This window comes from Tamandua tetradactyla, chromosome 10, assembly GCF_023851605.1.
Source record: "Tamandua tetradactyla isolate mTamTet1 chromosome 10, mTamTet1.pri, whole genome shotgun sequence".
Classification (NCBI taxonomy): Eukaryota; Metazoa; Chordata; class Mammalia; order Pilosa; family Myrmecophagidae; genus Tamandua; species Tamandua tetradactyla.
The window spans coordinates 99438604-99458246 of NC_135336.1; the positions used below are offsets into that span (position 1 = coordinate 99438604).

Consider the following 19643-nt stretch of genomic DNA (forward strand, 5'->3'; position numbering starts at 1 on the left):
CAATACTTTGGAGTTAATCCTTATCCATAACTATAGACTCAGATAAAATTCTGCTTTTCTTCTTTACAGAATCTATGATCCTGATTTTTTTTCTTAAATCTGTGGCTTCTCTGAGTAGCCACAGGGGTTAATAGTGCTTTGGGTTAGTTCTTAAATCTTGGGGAGCTGCTGAGATTTGATAGCTGTGTTCTCTGAGTGTGGTCCAAACTCCTTGGACAATGCATAAGGTGAGAGAAGTGGCAGAACTTTCATTTATATAGATTGAAGTATGAGTTAGTGTTGGATTGGGAGATGAGAAGGAAAGAGTGCGATGATGCTGATTGTGTCAGACGGGCCTCAAATTGCTGCGGAGCTGGCGAGGAGGCGGCTGGCACATGGGTGAAGACAGCGCAGGGAGGGTCTGAGCCGCCGAGCGACCCAGCCTGAGTTGAGCCCAGGTCCCCTTGCACACACCCACCTGCCCTCCTCCCGACAGCTCTCAGACCGGTCGAAGGCTCCGGCTGTCATGACTCGGGAACAGTGGCCTCAGGTGGAGCAACCGCCATGGTTCCCGAGGACGTGGGCTGGGCAGACCCGCGGCCCGAGCACGCGCCCCACTGCAGGAGGAGCTGGGCGTCCCGTGCCGGGAGAGCCTCGTCTCCTTGCCCGCTCCTCCCTGGCACGCACCAGGGACTGGGTGAAGGAATGAGTGAGCACCCAGGAGGCGGCCTTCACCGCGTGCCCTGAGAGGACGTGGAGGGAAAAGGATGTGGTGGAGGAGCACACTGGGCAGGTCCAAACGAGGCAGGAAGTAGAGCTGACTGTCAGCAAGTCCTCCTGGGCACGGGGCCACGGGCCATGGGCCCTGAGCAGAGGCACCGGAAGGAGACCCCATGCCTGGGACCACCCCATTTTACGCCTGTCCTCATTATTCAGTCTCTTCTTTCTCAAAACTGTCTCTCTTAATTGCCTGGATGCCCTGAGCATCTCCAGGCAGGGGAGACGGCAGCAAGGGAGGCAGGCCGCGGGGGTGGGGGGGTGGGGCTGAGCTGGGTTCCTCAGGCCTGGCCGCAGAGTGTCCATGAGCTCTGATGCTGACACTCCTTCCCAGGGCCCAGGGCGGGGCCTGGGTTTAATGTTAATAAATAATGGTTATTAATAGCCAAATGATAACCCTCTACCTGATACATAGCCATTCCAAATATCTTTATTCTCCATCCTACAGTGGCCCAGAAACTCAGTGGGGAAGCCAGGATTGCCAACGTCAGGTACGCAGACTCCTTCCGCGATGTGAGCAGCAGGGCGTACCAGGATTTCCTAGAGCTCTTCCTTAGGATGGTGAGTTGGTGGAGTTGATTCTTATTTCCTTTGGGGTGTGAGGGATGGGAGTGAGCAGAATTCTAGCCTCAACTAACCAGGAGTTCAGCTTGTAGGTCCCTAAGGGTTCCTCTGGGCTGTAAAGTCTGGCGTGGCACCCCTGGGCGTCCCGCCAGACCTGCGAGGACCTGAGCTTGGCACTGGATGTGCCAGTCGACAGGAGGCACCTTTGTTTTACTGCATCCTTGCTTTGTACTGATTCTTTTTTTTCCATTGTAACTTTTTTATCGGCTATGGGACCTATGGAGTGGAGAGCCCTTCCCCTGCCTTTAGCATTTAAAAAAAAATTGAGATCTATTTCACAAATTATGAAATGTGTCCTTTTAAAGGCACACAATTCAGTGGTTTTTAGTATGTTCACAGAATTGTACAGCCATCACCACGATCCAATTTCAGAATATATTTTTAACAACCCCCAAAACCCTGCGCTCATCAACAGTCTCTCCGCATTTCCCCCTCCCTCCTGGCAACCACTAATCGACTCTCTGTCTCTTTGGAGTTGCCTATTCTGGATCTGTCATGTCAATGGAATCATACAAAATGTGTGCTTTGTGTCTGGCTTCTCTCACTTAGCAGAATGTTTTCAAAGTTCATCTATGCCGTAGCTTGTGTCAGGGCTTCATTCCTTTTTATGGCTGGATAATATTTCATTTTGGATGGCGATGTCACATTTTGTTCTCCTTTCATTAACAGATGGGCCTTTGGGTTGCTCCTGCCTTCTGGCTATTGTGAGAAATGCTGCTTTGACCCTTTGCCCTCTTCCTTGTGCATCCCCTGCCATCCCCTGGCCATCCCCTGGCCATCCCTTGCCACCCCCTGCCATCCCCTGGCCATCCCCTGGCCATCCCCTTGGCATTCTTTGAGATGTATATTATTAGGGTTCAATAATCTTTTGGATAAGAGTTAGATCATCCTTTGAAGAATACAGGGTACACTTGAAAATGACAATCTAGTGATTTCGTTGGCATAGCGGAAATGTCATAAATTTTAGCCTTTCCTTGGTCTGGAAGTTTGGTTTTAAGACTCAGAGCAGAGAGAGTTTAGCAGTGCCCCCTAGTGGCAGAACATGAGAGGCCGGTGTTGCATTGGCAATGCCGGTGGCCACGCGGGGATCTGGTCAACCCCGTCAGCTTTACCTTCTGCTAGGATGGACCCACCTGCCTTCAGGGGCTGTCCCACGGGAGCATCTCAAGGCCTGGAATCCTGCCTCATTTACCTGGGATCTGTAGTTCCTGGCCCAGTGTCTGTCACTCAGGAGTCGTAGGTGGTCTGGTGGACCTTGTGTTTTCATCATCGCCTTCAGGTTTGGTGAGGGTTACCCACAATATTCAGCCATAATCATTCAGCAGTCAACGTGGAGAGTGTCTCACACAGCTTCAGTGGGCAAAGGAGGCGGCTCCATTCTCACCCTGTGTTTCTTGATGAATTTTTCCTTCTTTGCTCACTTCGGGCATAGTTTTTTTGTTGTTGTTGGTCTAGAATTTCAGGATAATAGATAATTGTGCAACTTCTAATGCATGTAGGATGTTAAAAGCAACTTTGGGAGGTGGTGGGTTGATTGAGCAACTGGTTCTTCATCACTTCCTGGCAAGGACCCTGGAATTCTGCTTTGAGACTTGTTTGAAATACAACTAAAAGTGACATTAATCCAAGACGGTGACAGGCCCTTGTCTGGAAGTCCCAGAGAGGGGTGGGGGGACGGTCTGTTCAGATGCTTATGGTGACGGCTGTGTGACAGCACCAACGAAAGGCAGCCCTGGGCGTTTTGGGTCTTCAGCCTTTGCAGGGTGGCAGGTGATAATGGCTGTGCTCACGCTAGGACTTCTGCGGCCTAGAAATGAAGCCGTGAGCCTGTGCTTTGTGTCCCTGCTCCCACACAGTTAAAATGAGGATGGAGTCTTCTTCTTGAGGGCAAATCTCAGAAGTGCACTTTTCTATAGAAGATTTGCATTCTATCAAATATTTAAAACTCACTGTAAGATTATGTCTCTTAGGACGTTTTGATTGATGGGTCAGGGTGGAATAATATAGTATGTATGATTCTGTCCAAAGTTACAGAATATAGAGACCAAGCTTTTTAGGGCAGGAGATGCCCATCCTAAGAGAGGCACTAACAATGTCCATCAGGAAGCAATCTAGGGAGGAAACATGGAAGGGGGAGATGTTTTGCAGCATCAGAAACAAAAGAATTGCTCCAGAAGAACTAAGGGGGAGTGGTTCTCTCATCCCATCTGCTGCCCCCAGCGACGCTGAGCTGAGAGTAGCAGCTTTTAAAAGCACCCGTGGCCCCTACCCTTTGGTAGGGCCCCTGCCTTTGCACCTAGCCCCAAGCTCTGCCACAGAAATCCTTCTGTAACTGTTTGCTGGTTTTGATGGAGGTGATGACTCTCCTCGTTGTCACAAAACACCCAGGCCTTTGGGCAGGGTTTGGGGGGAGAAACAGATGGAAATAGGGCTCCAGAACTGACCGGTGGCTTTTACCTTTTTAGCCAAGGGCCAGCCCTGTGCCTGGCCAGAGTGCCAGGGGGAGCGGAGTGGGTAGCTCTGCTCTCCTGGTCTGTTTCCGTACAGGTGCGGGAGCCCTTACCAGCTGCCGTGCTTCGGCATATGGACACCGGTGGAATTAAGCTGGAGATCACCAGCATAAGTGAGGGCAGCGTGGTGGTGGCATTCCATTTGCTCATAGTCGCAGACGTGGATGTCAGGGAGGTGTCTGCTGCCTTCCTCACCGCCTTGCACAACATGTCGCTGCTGGAGGTGGTCAGAGACGACACCTTCATAGAGGGTAGGTAGAGGCTGCACCCCACCCAGCAAAAGCCCAGCTGTGTCCCTTTGTTTTGGGAAATGTGTTTCCTTGTGTGGGCTCTCCTATGAACTAGGTGAAACTGTGAAATGCATGGGGACCTCCCCTACCTTCTCATTGCTGCTGTGATTGGGGTCTGAAAGGTGTAAGAGTTCAAGACCTTTTTGGGTGAAGCTGGTGCTTTTCTGCCTGCTGATGCCCTCCCCCTACCCCATTTCTGTGGCTGGGGGCACCATGCACCTCTCTGCAGCCAGATTTCCCTCCAAGCACAGATTGCAAGGAGATACTAATAAAAATAATTGAAGGGAAAATCAGAGGGGATAGGCAATTTAGGTGCTTTTCTTATATCATATTGAAGTAATTGAAAGTAAATTATTTGAAACTAAGTGAATGAAAAATCACATTAAATTAATTATTAAAAATTAATTGAAAATAAATTACAAATGGCTTATATTTATGTGTCTAAACAAAGTGGAAGAAGATATAGGTTAATATTTTTCTGATTTGGGGAGTGAGAAAGGTTTTCCAAGGTTTAAAATAGAGGGAAAGCAACCCAGAAAGGAAGATTGAAATATTTGACTACATGTAGGACAAAATAAAAAGCAAACAATGCTCCCTCCCCCCCAAAAAAACTTGTGATATATTTGATGAAGAATTAATAACCTAAATATAGAGAGATAGATCACACATTTTAATAATAAAATTCTAAAGGCCTAATAGGTATATGTGCAAAAGACCTGAACGGACCACATATAAAAGAGGACATACAGATGACTAAGATGTAATAACTGAAGACACCTGCAGTGAGATGTGTCTTTTGTTTGTTTGTTTTTCCAATGATAACGCTTCTATTAAAAACACTTATTATGTTTGGAGTGTGGTGAGACATTCGCTGCATGTGTGGCTGGTGAGAATAGAAACTGCTAACACTTCCTGGTACTCGATGTGCCAATTTGCTTCAAGGGCTTTTAAAAAGGTTCATCCACTTTGACTTTGAAAACATACTTCCAGGACGTTTTCCTAAGGAAATGAACTTCAAGTGGATTGTAGTTTACATACCTAGAGATTTTAAAAGTAAAAGGATTGGCAATAACGGATGGTCCAGTCATAGGGGAAGATATTAAGTAAATATCATGGACTGTTAGAAAATTATAAAAAATGAAGTTTGTTGACATAGAAAACATTGCTGATTTGTCTGCAAAACATGATCTTAGCAACATTGTAATCTATAATTTAAAAGACCAGAAGAAATACATCAACATGGGAATGCTGTGACATCTGAGCCTCGGGGATAGATTTCATATTCTTCGCCACACTTTTCTGGCTTTTGTGCATTTTCTGCAGTAAATGTGCATTACTGTTACTACACTAACTGAGCTAAAAAGCAAGCAGGCAGGTTGTGGAAGGGCTTCCCGCCTGGGTGGGTCTCGCTGCCTGGCTCCCTGCCCTGCCCAGCCTCCGCTCCCAGCCCCGCGACCAGGGACGTCCCTGAGGAACTAACCACCACCCCCACTCCACCCTGCACAAGGGTAGTCCCTGCACACTTCCTTTCACTGCTCCCCCCCCTGCCACAGACAATCGGGGTGCCTCCCTCTCCCCTGAGCCCCCAGAGCTGCTGCTTTCTGGGGTGGCTGGCCTCACTTCATGCTTTTCTTTGCTCCCTGAGATGCACCTCACCGCAGCCTGCTGTCTGGGGCTGCAGGTGTCCCCCGCTCTCTGGGCCCTGCGCACGGGTGACGTTTCTCTGTTTCTCTTCCTAAATGTCGCGCAGATTATGATGAGTGTGCGCGGAACGAGGACGACTGCGTGGCGGGTGCATCGTGTCACAACACGTTTGGGTCCTTCACCTGCAGCTGCCCAGGGGGAGGTGCTGACCTCATCGTGGAGTACCCAGGGCGCGGCTGTGAAGGTAAGGTGCTCGACCCTTCGCCTGAGCACTAGCCTGCGAGGCTGCGCTTCTAAGGACTGCCACTCACAAAGTGCTTCTTCTCCAAATGAGGCCCGCAGATTTCTGCGGCCTGGGCAAGTCTCTTTACTGTGTGCGTGCCCAGGCTTTATGCATGTGTATGACCGTGTGTGAGTGTGTGAGCATGTGTGTATGTGAGTGTGACAGTGTATGTATGTGTGTGTGTGTCCTTCACGTTCTTTCATCTATCCCCAGCCTTCTGGGCGATGCCTTCTATCTACGAGGGTTAGTTCTGCTGCAGCATGAAAACTTAGGCAGGCGGAGGTTGAATGTGCTCAGGTGCTAAGAGGCGATCCTCAGAACTCTTGGTCATGTGACGAGGCATGTGGGAAATGCTTCTACTTGGTCATTCCGCACCCAGTCCTTCTCCAATTAAACAGGGCCCTAGGGGCTTCAGTTGGGACCCCAAGATGACCCAGCCATGCAGGGGTCTATGGTGAATGAAGGAGATGGGTGAGCTAGGGGAAGGGGTGGAGTGCTTGGAGAGCCCAGGCCGTGAGCAGGAGTGCATGGGGTGAGCAGGAGACCAAGCCAGAGCTGTGCAGTGAACCTCAGGGAGCCGCGCCGTGACTTGTCCTGTGTCTGCTTCCACGAAGACCAAAGGTGAGCACTCTGGGCACCCAGTGATGTGCCATGCCCCTTTGTTGGTTTTCTAGTCTTCGAATTCAAGAGTGCTCGGGAACAGACAAGGAGAAGGAGCCAGGGCCACAAGGTGCCCAGGGGGATCTTATTAGCCCCATCTTAGCCATCAGGACTCAGAGGCCCCTGATGTAGGCGCCGGACCTCACCCACGGACTCAGTGCACACCCAGAGCCACCTGGGACAGGCTGCAAGGGCAGGACCCCTTGGTCCTGGTCTGTGGTGGTCCCTAGAGAGCTAAGCCAGGCACTCCTCCTGTCGGCAGAAACATGAGTGTGGAACACGAGTATGCATGTGGTTGTGGCTTGTAGGCACCACTCCCAGGCTGGCGCTGCAGGCACCGTGCAGCTCCCCGCCTGCTATAGGGCCCGTCCCTGGGGCCGGGCTCCCCAGGGTGCCTGGACACAGATCCAATCTTTGCCTTGTTCTCTCTTGTGCTTTGCAGGTGACCCTCCTAGCAACACCACCCGGGCCCCTGCTTCCTCTGTGACCTCTGACCCAGAGGGGCCTCCCCCTGCAGCAGGAACGAGGGCTACCCTGGCTCCAGAAGCTTCCCCTGCCCCCCAGGGCCTGCCTGGGCGGATGAACCTAACCGGGGTGGTCAGTGTGCTGTGTGAGGTGGAGAAGGTGGCCATCGCTCTGCAGAAGCACTTCCTGCAGCAGGAGTCCATCCCCGAGGCCTCCCTGTACCTGGGGGAGCCGGCCTGCAACGTCAGCAGCAGCAACGGCACCCACGTGCTCCTGGCGGCCGGCTGGAACGAGTGCGGGACCCTCGTGCAAAGCGTAAGGGCCAGGGCGGCCGAGCTGGGGTGGCCAAGCTGGGGCAGCTAGGGGGCATCCCAGCTATCTGGGACCCCTGGGAGGAGGCTTGCACCTGGCCTGGGGATCCGGGAGGACCCTGCACCCCAGGTCTCTGTCTCTAAGGAAGGGGACCCAGCAAAGGGGGTCAGGACAGGGCCGAGTTCTGAGCCTACAACCAGCTGGAGGCTGGAGGCAGGTGGGCTGCGGCCCCTCCTAGGCTCGGCAGGCGGCACCAGCGTCCCTGCACATCCTCCCAGGTGATTCTCCTGAGCAGGCAGGAAGGAGAGCCAGGAGAGAGCAAGAGGACAGGAAAGTGCAGGAGCCTGTGTGCGTGTGTGGAAATCTATACGAATGTATGTATAGTGGCTATGCAGGCATGTGTGTAAATATGTGTATATATGTATGAGTGTGTGGGCATGTGTATATGTATGTAGGTATGGGTGTGAGTGTGAATGTGTGTGTAAATGTATGAATGTGTATATGTGAGTGTATGTGTGTGTACGTATGGGTGTTGTGCATTTGTGTGTACATATGTGTGTGTGTATGAACATGTGTGAACATGGATATGTATAGTGTGCTCATGTGAGTATAAGTATGTACATGTATGTGTGTTTGTATGTGTTGTAGTTTCTCAGCTGCTAAAACAAATACTGTACAGTGGAGTGGTTTAGCAACAGGAATTTCTTGGTTCATGGTTTCAAAGTCTGGTTTCCCACAGGGTCAGCATCTTCTGGTTGGCCAGCAATCCTTAGGGTTCCTTGGCTATTCTGTCACATGGAAAGGCACATGGTGGTGTCTCCCTTCTCCTCTGGGTTCCACTGACTTCCAGCTTCTCCCTCCCCATGGCTTCTCCTTCCATGTCTAACTGCCTTTGCACATGGAGACCTCAGCCACAGTGGATTGAGGCCCCGTCATTCAGCGTGGGCACCTTGTCTAACAACATCTTCAAAGGTCCTGCTAACAAATGGGTTCACACCCACAGGACCTGCCTTTTGTGGGGGGTGTGATGCAGTCCTGACAATATGGGCGTGTGAATGTGCAGATGTGGGCCAATGTGGGTGCATGTATGTATGTATGTGAGTGTGAGTACATGGGTATGCATGTGTGTGTGAGAAAAGTGTATGTGCATGTGTGTGATTGTGTATGAAATGAGTGTGAGAATGTGTATTAGTGTGTATGTATGTTTGTGGTTGCGTGTGAAGTTTGTGTAAGAATGTGTATATGCTTATTCTACATATGCATGAATACATGCATATATATGTAAGTACCGTTGTGTTAATATGTGTGTTAATATGTGTATCATGTGTGCACATGTGTATGTGTGGGGTGTGTGCATGCGTGTGTGCATGTGCACACACATCTTTGTGTCTCTGTGTGGATATGCATGTGTATATGTGTCACATGCGCACACATGTGTTTTGTGTGCACACACCTATGTTTGGGTGTGAATGTGCATGTGTGCCTGTGTGTGTCATGTGTGCATGCATGTGTGTATGCATGGGTGCAGGTGTGTGTATGTCTTCATGTGTGTGAATTTGTGTGCATGCATGCATGTGTGTGTGTGTGCTGTGTGTATGCCTGTGCATACGCAGTACTCTGTGGATGTGTTGGTGGGTCAGAGCTCCCCGGCCTGGTTGTGGCCCTGCAGGAAGCTCTTCACCGCAGGGTCTTTGATGGAGCACAGGTCTTCTAGGCAAACGGGGCTTTCCTAGCCTGGAGGCCTCACGGTGCTGTGCAGGAGGCTCCCCGGAGACTCTGGCAGCAGCTCTGGGCACCTGCATGTGGCTGCAGGGCAGCCCTTGGGCCCTGTAGAGCCCCCTGGTTTGCAGCCCCCTTGGGGTGCGTCGCAGCTCCAGCTCTTGGCCAACGCCCCCCTCACCCAGCACACTGAGCTAGAAGGCTCTGCTCTGAGTGGGCTGCTGGCCAGACTGGCAGCAGCAGGAGGCGAGAACCCCAGCACCTGCAGGAATGTAGCACAGCACTGGGTGTGGGGATAGAGAGAAGGAGTGCAGGGATTGTTGTTCCCTGGAGAAACGTGTGGCCCTAGAGCCAGGTTCACCAAGCTGCATGGCCTGGATGGCATGGCCTGGACGGTGTGGCCTGAACGGGAGCCCTGGAAGAAGGCTGGATGGCCCATGGGGCCATAGGGAGAGCCAGTGGGACATCCTGGTGGTGGCCAGAAAGCCAGGTGGGGTGGGGTGGGGGTCAGACTTCGGGCATCTAAGGGTCTCCATCCAGAGGGGGCCAGCCCACCCACAAGGGCATGCATGGAAGGGCGTGGGATGTGGGGTCCAGGGCTAAAGGTTGGACTGCCAGGAGGGTCTCAGCCAAGAGCAGAGCCTGGGGCTGGGATGTTGTCATGTCAGGAGACGGGACCGTAGTTCCAGGGGTAGCAACCCAGTGTCCTCTGTGGGCAAGTTTGTTTCCAGAAGCAGGGGGTTAGGTGGAGTGCCCTGAGCACGCTCCTGCCAGCCGGCACTCACTCCCAAACAACCCCGAGGCATTAGCCTCGCTTAACCCACCAACCTGGAGGCTCAGCAAGGCGGGCGGTCAGGGTCACGGTCAGCCCAAGGGGACCCTCCCTCAGGGGCTAAGCTGATGGAGGAGCCCAAGTGTCCTGGGGCATGGGGGTGGGGGGTGGTGTCTCGGGGCCTGGGAGGGGAGGGGCGGATCACGTACCCTGAGGTGGAAGCTGGGACTGTGACCTTGGGTCTGAGCAGAGGGGTGGCTGCTGGTGGAGGGGACGCTGCCTGGGGAGGCGATTAGCTCAGAGAGGGGGACGAGAAAGACGAGCTCGTGGAGTGGGGTGGAGAGGCAACTGCAAGCGGGGATGTTGGGGTGCCAGAAGTGGGGTGGTGAACTGTAAAGCTCTGGGGCCATCCGTGGAGGGCTGTCCTTGAGCGGTGTGTCCGGCCCTTGGGCAGTGGGTCTGGCTGGCTCCTGCCAAGTGGACTTGGCCTCCCGCTGGAAGACCTCAGCTCCACAGCGCTGGGACCTCTGACCGAGGGAGCATCTGGGGCAGATCAGCTTCCACCGCCCTGGTCCAGATCCCCAAACATGCCCAACTGAAAAATTACCTCCTGGGCTTTATTTCCTAAGATTCTTAAGACCCTCACCTGCGTGATGCGCTGCAGCAAGTGGGCGGCGAGTGGGCGGCTGGCGGGCCGGGGGTGCCGAGCGCGCAGACGGGCCTGCCGGTGGCTGCTGCAGCGCAACTTGTGAAGCAGGAGTTAAAGCGCTCAAAGCCCGACCGTGGCTTTTGCCCGACGGCGCCCCCGCCCCCGCCCCCAGGGATGGGGGCTCCAGAGGCCTTCCCCGTCCCCAGGCAGAGCCCAGCTCCCGCCTGTTGCTTTCTGAACTCTGGTTTGGCAATTCCGTTCCAGAGGGTTCAAAGCACATTCGGAGCTAAGGCCAGTTTGTCCCTTAGAAGCCGTCCAAGCCCCCTGGAACCCACCCAAGCCTTTGATGGTGGCTTTTGACATTCCGCAAACTGTTTCCCGAAGAGACTTATTTGTCTCATGAAATGCATTCGGTGGGTGGCTTCTCCCTCCTTTTGGCAAATAAGAAACGAGTGAGAGCGGGAGCCCGAACCTGTCCTCTGGGGCAGCGTCTGGGTGAAATGGTCAGGGCTCCAACACCTGGGGGAATAAGCCCCTCCGGCCCCACGCCCACGGCGTCTGGGAGACCTGCAGTGGCCAGCAGCTCACGCTGCCCTCTTGCTCCAGAACGCGACACACACGGTGGCAAGAACCACACTCCGGAACGACCTGGCCCCCGAGGGCGTCATCCATCACCTGCAGATCCTCAGCCCGGTCCTCTGTGCCTTCCGGAACGACCTCCTGGCCTCGTCGGGCTACACCCCGGAGTGGGGGTGAGTGGCAGCTCCCTCCTGCCACCGGGCATCCCTCTGCACCTCTCGGTGCTCTGGGGTTCCCTCCGCCCAGAGACCCTTTGGGGGGGACTTGGAAGGAGGGGCACCTCGGAAAGGGGTGCCCTAATGTCTCTTGCATGGAAAGGGTGCCCTGTTGTCTCTTCCATGGAAAGGGGCTCCCTGGCATCTCTTGCACGGAAAGGGGCACCCTAATGTCTTTTGCATGGAAAGGGGTGCCCAGGTGTCTCTTGCATGGAGAGGGGTGCCCTGGTGTCTCTTGCACGGAAAGGGGTGCCCTGGTGTCTCTTGCATGGAGAGGGGTGCCCTGGTGTCTCTTGCACGGAGAGGGGCTCCCTGGCATCTCTTGCACGGAAAGGGGCGCCCTAATGTCTTTTGCACGGAAAGGAGTGCCCTGGTGTCTCTTGCACGGAAAGGGGCGTCCTGGTGTCTCTTGCACAGAGAGGGGTGCCCTGACATCGTCTCTTGCAGGGTTTATACTGTCATCAAGGACCTCCACGGAGCTGGACGTTTTGTCACGGAGATGCAGTTATTTCTTGGGGATTCTCCCATACCTCAAAATTACAGCGTGTCTGCCAGCGACGACGTCAAGATCGAAGTGGGGCTCTACAGGCAGAAAAGTGGCCTCAGGGTGGTCCTGACCGAGTGCTGGGCCACCCCTTCCAGCAATGCCAGCGACCCGATGACCTTCGGGTTCATCAACAACAGGTAGGAGGTCAGGAGGGCTGGGGCCCACCGGGTCACTCTGGACAAGCGCTGGGTGGGCCCTGGGCTTGGGCAGAGCCCCCTGGAGACACGCCTCTCTGGTGCTGGTGAGGGGACCCTACCTCCACCAACCACCCCAGCGCCCTGTGCTGGGGGCCACACGGTCACCCCCAAAATATGCGATGGGCGCGGCCACTGCGGCCATCCCCTCTGTGTGCAGCTGCCCCGTTCCCAACACGCGCACCCACGTCCTCGAGAACGGGGACTCCAACAAGGCCCAGTTCAAGCTCAAAATCTTCTCCTTCGTCAACAACTCGCGAGTCTACCTGCACTGCAAGCTCCGCATCTGCATGGAGTCCCCGGAAGCCACGTGCAAAATAGTAGGTGTCTCAGCTCCCTCACCTGTAGTCTGGGCTTGTTTCCTTGTTGCTAGGGGGAAAGTTGCTTGGGGTGGGGGTCTCTGAGCCCCAACTTCTGGGAAGAGGCCCTGGACCCGTGGTTATGGTGCCTAAAGTACAGGAAACGAGGGTTCCCGCCGGGTGGCTTTTGGATGGCGGGCCAGGTGAGTGGCCATGTGCGCGTTTGGCTTGTATGATGTCTGAGCCAAGTCCTTCTCCAGGCCAGCCCGTTCAGCAGGCTAGCTCAGCCAGCGCGACTTTGTAACAGAGACACAGTGCTTCCTGTCCAGGTGGTTTAAGGAATATTTAGGGGAAAAAATGTTATTTAACTGTATTTTCAGCAAAACGTCTGGTAAACATCAGTGCCGAGGGAGTGAATGAGGTTTGTCCCCTCCAGTTCACCGCTCACGCTGGATTAGGAATGATTTTGTACACTCAGTGCCTTAGACCTGTGAGGTTGAAATGCAGTTTGCAATCCTGAGATTTTAAAGGCATCCTTTGTCCCCCAGATCATCTTCACGATGTGTGTGAAGTGACCTCGTCATGTGTTGTTTGTGGCGAGGACAGCCTGGGGGGCTGCGCTGGCCTTTTGCCCCACTGCTTGGAGGGGATATTTGGCTCCGGTGTTCATCTGTGAGAGTGACACAGAACCCCAACAGGGCCCCTGGTGACTGGCCTGCGAGCAGCAGCAGGACATAGATAGAAGAAACACAATGATGGCTGGCATTGGCGATGGCACTTTTTCTCGCCTGGTGGCTCTTCCTGGACAATAGGTCCCACCAAACCCTCAGAAATGACAAGAGGTTCAGCCCCAGTAACACTTTGCATTTGCAGAGAGCTGTTGGGCCTCAAATCTTTTGCAGCATGACCATCATATACTTCTCCCCAAGTTCCTTTAGGATGGATGTATGATGAGCAGATCCCATAACGTCACTGAGCCAGGCAGCCTTTTTGTAAGACAGAAGCATTACAAGGAGAAGGTGGCTGCACTGGCCCCTGGTGATTCTGGGAGCCGGGACCCTGGAGAGATGAGAGGGTCCCACACACAACTGAAGACATGCCAAGGGGCTTTCTATATTTCTCTGCTTGGTGCACCCGCTTCTTTCCCCCTCCTCTGGTCTCTTGGTGCCCTCCACCACTCCCCGTGTGCTCACCCACCTGGCAGAGCTCCAAAGTTCAGGCCTCTCCAGTTCTCCTACCCCCTCTCAAAACTTCCCCATCCAGTGACTCAATTTCTCCAGCAGACAACAACAACAAAAAGCTGCACAAATCATATTATTATCTCCAATAATGAATTATCACCCCATCGACATGGCCAATAAATTTGACACTTCTCTCCTTTAAAAAAACCAGAATTGCAAAAATTTCCGGTTGCTGAGAAGTAGTGAAGCGTCTGAAACACACCAGACATCCTGGGGACCCCTCCTTCGGTCTGAAGGTGAGTCAACGACTTGGTTTAAATAACTGAAGGGAAGACTCAACCTATTCCATTTCACCAGCACGCTAAGAACAACAAATAGGTTTTGAAACATGAAACTCTTAATATTTTCCTAAAAGATGCATAATGGTGAAACTAGTGACAGCTAACAGCTATGGAGAGCCTACGCTGTGCCAGCAATGTGCAGCGTGCAGTTTATACCCCTCAGCAATGCCGTGAAGCAGGATCTGTTGTTCACCCTGAGGGTTAGATGAGAAACTGGAAGCTTCACAAGGTCAGGCACAAGTTTAAAAATGCAACAGTTTGCGCAGCAAAGCACGCACCCAGTAAAGCTCTCTAGCTCTGGGTGGGACCATCAAGTGGGTTTTTAAGGGGAAGAAACTCAAGCTATAACCAGGCAGTGTTAAAGTGCGTGTGGGTGTGCATGCAGAAAACATTGTTTTGTCTAGGACTCTGTTAAATCAGAAGAGGCAAAAAATGATTTCCCTTCATAGGCAACTTCCATCAGCCCATTTCACACATATATTTTCAGAACTTAAAAATAAATTTTCCAGGGGCACTTGATTTTATTTTCTATGTGATCAATGTTATTATTGTGAAAAAAAAATTGGTTTGATGAAATTGTATGCTTTAGGTGTTAAGGCAGAAACTGCTCACTGTTCCCCAATATGGGCCCCCCTTCCCTTCCGCAGTACTGGAATCCAGGTTTTAGTTGGCACATGGCTACCTGGAATGAAATCCTTAATTCCCAACTCCCTTGAAGCTAAGTGTAGCTGAATGAGTAAGTTCTGGCCAGTGAGAGGAAAATGGAAATGCCAGGTGACAACTTTGTGGCATTCTCTTTAAAGATCACTGGGCTCCTATCCTTTGCCCTTTTCTTCCTTTTCATTATGGCCTTCCTGCTGCCTGACACACAGGTGAGAGGGCTGCGGACAGGGGCCAGCCTAAACCGCAAGGCAGAGGGCCCCCCCTCTGGCTGTGGATGCAGTAAGAGGATAGAAGCTTGGGTTCCTAAGGACACTGGAACAAAGCTGCCAGGCCAGGCCTTGGCTCTGACCTCTCATTTTTATGCAAGAAAGAAATTTCCATATTTTTTAAAATTCACTTTTATTTTGAGTTTTCATATTTTTTTTTGTAACTGAATCCATCCTAGTCGACCCCCACCTTTTTTTTTTCCTTCTGAACACTAATGACCCCCTTTCCTCTCTATAGTTTCCTGTAAGGAACTTCTGTTGGCCTGAAAGGTATGAGCTGGGAGCTGAGTGCTGATCAGACTTTGGGGAACACATTGGGGGAAGCAGGATAAGAAGCTTTCTGGGCTGGTGATTCTCGACCACTGGCTTTCATCCTAAGCATTTGTGAAGTTGCAAAAATAGATCAGGTTCCCAGGCATACCCCACCCGAACCTGTGGAGGTGTGTTCTAGGTACGTGGGTTTAACTGGCCCACAGGTGACGCTGGTCTAGGTTCTAGGACTGCCCTCTTCATTTTCTTTAATAGTTGTGGGAAACTAGCTGGCTTTAAGCCCTAGTGAAATATGAACTAGGATGTGTATGAAATGCATTCTCATTTATAGAAAAGGGGTACACTTTCATTTATTCATAAATATTATAGAGAATATAAATACTAGAGTGGGCAAAGCCCCAAACCTGGAGTTAGGACCCCTAGGTTTGAATACTGGCTTGGACATACATGGGATGTATGGTTCTGGGAAAACTATAGAACCTTATGAGTCCTACCCGTCCATCCATCCATCCATCTGTCCATCCATCTGTCCATCTGTCCACCCATCCATCCATCCACTCACTGACCCACCCACCCATCTATCCATCCATCCATCCATCCATCCGCCCATTCTCATCCATCCACTCACCCACCCACCCACCTATCTATCCACTCATCCATCCATCCATCCATCCATCCATCTACTCATCCACTCATTTATTCATCAATAGCATCATCTACTATGTGTCAGGCATCCCGTTTGTTCTCTGCAACATGAAAGTTCTAATACCTGTCCTGCCTACCTCACGAGTTTGTTGTGAGTGTCCATTGGGGTGGCAGTAAGTAAGAATCCTTCGTAATGAAGACCTTCATGCTATGCCGAAGCCGTTTCCTCATGCCTGGACAGACAGGAACCTGACACAAGGTGGAGTTTTGACGCCACTAGAGATGCCGTCTACGGCGTGCCCCACACACTCATTTCCACAATGTGGGGCCATCTCGGTGGTCTTTTCCTGGGTGATAGAGGGAAGACTGGAGGACAGGCTGGTGACTTCCATCTTCTCAGCACAGTTTTCTGCTGTGTGTGTGCCTTATAATTGAGATAAAATTTACATAACATAAAATTAACCACTTTTATGTGTACAGTTCAGGGGCATTTAGTGTATTCACAGAGCTGTGTAAACATTACCCGTCTACATCCAGAACATTTTCATCAACCCCAGAAGAAACCCTGTATCCCTCAGCAGCCGCTCCCCTCCCCTTGCACCCCAGCCCCTGGCAACCGCTTACCTACTTTCTGGTGCAATGGATTTCCCTCCTCTGGACTTTCATATACACAGCATCACACAATACTTTCCCTTTGCCTCTGCCTTCTTTCTTTCAGCATGACGTTTTCAGGTCCACCGGGGTTGTAGCATGCACCAGCCCCTCATTCCTTTTAACAACTGGATAATACTCCACTGTTGATAGGCAGTTGGGCTGCTTCCACCTTTTGGCTGTGGTGAACAATGCTGCCGTGGACACCGGTGCATGCGCATCTGTTGGTGTCCCTGCTTTCAATTCTCTCGTGTGCATGCTCTCCTGTGTTTTCACTGCTGCTTGCGGTCCCGGGCAGGCCCCACCCTCTGCACTGGGGAACGAGGTCAGGCTCAGCTGTGTCTCCTGGCTCGGCTGCCTTCTCCTGATTGCAGGGCCCGAAGGGCCCTCTGGGCGAATCTTTGCTCCAGAGCCAGGAGGCAGGCTGGACTGTCCTTGCTGCTGGATACCCCAGGGCATTAGCCTCCCGCCTCCATCATCTTTGGGAACCCACAGCTACCTGGGCACCCACGGGGGCGGGGGCCTCATAACCACTGCAATTCTGAGCAATTGACTCCAGATAGTAATATTTTAAAAGTAGATAGCACTTGTGGAGCACTCGCTCTGTCCCAGATGCTGCCCCTTAGCTGGGAAGACATTTCACCTGTGCCTGTCTCCTTCCCTGCAGGGCATGCCCCGGGCATGGGACCTGGCCTGGGCGTGGGCTACAGCATCCTCATCGGGGCGGCCGTCTTTGCCATGGTGGTGGGGGTCGCCGCCCTTCTGACGGTCCACTACCAGAGGGTGACCGAGGGACACAGTGTCACTGGACGGCTGGACAACTTCAGCTACCGGGTGTTCCACGAGTAGGGGGCCTTGGCCGAGTGGAAGGTGAGTAAGGGGGAGGCAGCCTGGGCGCAGCTGTCCCACCTCGCCACCACGGGGGCAGATTTGGGGGTGTCAGCGTTCTGTGGTCCCAGACTGGGGTACACTCCCCCGCCTGAAAAGCCAGTGATAAGCAGTGAGAGAGGGGCGACGGCCATGAGTCCGTCTCCCATGGGACCAGAGCGGCTCAGCAGAAGGGGAGAGCAGACCCCAAACCAGGCAGCTGCCTCCAGGTCTGGCTTTTCCACCTACTTGCTGGGTGATCTCGGGAAGGGTCCTGACCTTTTGGTGCCTCGGTTTCCTCAATGTAAAGGGGGTGTATGTTCACAGCACCAACCTCGTGGACTGCTTGTGAGAATGTAATGAGACAGTGCATCGAAGACAATGCACACGTACTTACATGTGTCTGCCACATCATGAATGCTGAGTTCAGATCATTATTATTGGTCCAGAGTCCCCCAACCTTCAAGCTCTAGGAATTAGTGTTCGTTGCTTTGATGAAGCAATGCATGCACATTGCTCCTGCATTGCTTTAGCAATCATCAATTATTTTAAATATTCTAACTTCTGTGCATGATGTTTTCTGGTCTGTTAAAAAGGGTCCCCACCTTCACATGAATATGGTTCACTGCAGACCAGTGACACACCTTTTGGAGCACAGCATCCTTAGAATAAACCTCTAGTTGGAAAGGCCAAGAATAATTTTTGTAAAGGTTGTGAGGTTAAAAAAAAGATCATGGCCAAGGTTGATGGTTGGGAGGATTTGTAGTGACCTCGCAGAGTCGTTGCCTCCAGCTCTGTGAGGTGTGCTGGGTTAGGGAGATTGGTTCTGGGCATGTGCTGCCCCAAGACCTCCCAGAGGCACTGGCCCCACAGCTGTGAGTTCTTTAGGCTCTGCTCTCAAGGGGTGACCTTACCTGGTAGGAATTAGAGACTCTGGAGGTGAAATTGAACGAGGATGTCAATGTTCTCACTTAATATTGCTTCCAAAGCTGACCCAGATTTCTTTTTCTTTTTTTTTTTCCTCTCCTGACACGAACCCCTTTCTGTGAGAGGTTTATCACTGTAATTTCAAATGGAGAAAACAGCACATTCACCGGCAGTGTGTGGAGACTCTCCAGGGTCTCCACTTGAAGCCATAGCCAGTCCTTTGTCCTCATACTTGATAACTGGGGAGGTTGTAAATTGCGTGAGATACGTTTTTTTCTCCTATGATGTACGTTCCTTTAGCACCTGGAACCTGCTCCCTCGTGGAAGCTGAGGGCTTTCCCGTGAAAGCCAGTTTGGTTTGACAAACATTATTGTGGGAGGTTTTCCACTGGCATCCCTCCTGATCCCAGGAAACATCTTCCCACGGACCCCTCACCACCGTCACCCTCCAAGCAAAGAGCCCAAAGAAGAATGTTCTAGATGCCTTGCACCAAGTGCTGGTTTTGCAGCAACAAACTCTGCTGGAGTGGGCTCTTCTGTCTGCATCTTTTCCAAACTTGGGCAGCTTTCTCTCCATCTCTTCAGGGACCCATTGTCCCGTTAGGGTCTGCCTGTACTCCTTAGAGCATGTTCTCAGGAAAGGACCGTGTTTCTACTGGGTTAGCCCACACATGGAGAGTGCACCTTATGGACACACATTGGGCACCATTTTAAGCGCTCAATATATATTAACTCATTTAGTTTTCCCAACAGCCATATGAGGTTATATAATGATTGTCATCACTCATTTTGCAGACCGGCCTCTGAGGCAGAAAGAGAAGGTGAATGTCCAAGATCACATGCCTAGGAAGTGGCACTGTTGGAATTTGGATCCATGCAGTCTGGCTCCAGAGTCCATTCTCTCCACAACAATGCTATGTGTTTTTTATACTAGTGTGTAAATGACTGACAGGTATTTAGAATGTTACCCCTTGGCTTTTTTGTTCATCCAAGACCTGGAGAGTTTGTATTTTGACAGATAACTAATTAGACCACAATTCTCTCAGTAGGGGCATCAAGTATCACAATGAATAAAGTAGGTGTTCTCCTGGCACCTTTGAAGCCTCCCAGGAAAGAAATGCTGCTCGTTGCTAGTCTGGGACCTTCTCCATCCAAATAGGGAGTGAAGAGCAGGGCTTTGGCTAGATTTTATTGTCTAATTAAAAAAACAACAACAATACTTTACTCGGCTTGGTTCCTTTTAATCACTGGCTTGGAGCTCACGACATTTGGGACAGACATGTCCCTGGCTGAGAACCCCTTCCCTTGTTCAGC

The 19643-nt window shown here is 51.9% G+C and overlaps 1 protein-coding gene across 1 annotated transcript in view; it reads left to right on the forward strand.

The window, feature by feature from the left end:
• Positions 1–19529, forward strand: part of UMODL1 (uromodulin like 1) — a 71820-nt gene extending 52291 nt beyond the window's left edge. Inside the window, exons 14-23 of the mRNA XM_077117507.1 lie at positions 1205–1317; positions 3928–4141; positions 5931–6068; positions 7210–7547; positions 11291–11436; positions 11926–12162; positions 12380–12539; positions 13911–13995; positions 17203–17405; positions 19125–19529. Coding sequence (XP_076973622.1) covers positions 1205–1317; positions 3928–4141; positions 5931–6068; positions 7210–7547; positions 11291–11436; positions 11926–12162; positions 12380–12539; positions 13911–13995; positions 17203–17384 — 1613 coding nt within the window. The 3' untranslated portion in view covers positions 17385–17405; positions 19125–19529. The remainder of the gene's footprint in view (positions 1–1204; positions 1318–3927; positions 4142–5930; positions 6069–7209; positions 7548–11290; positions 11437–11925; positions 12163–12379; positions 12540–13910; positions 13996–17202; positions 17406–19124) is intronic.
• The last annotated feature ends 114 nt before the right edge of the window (positions 19530–19643 follow it).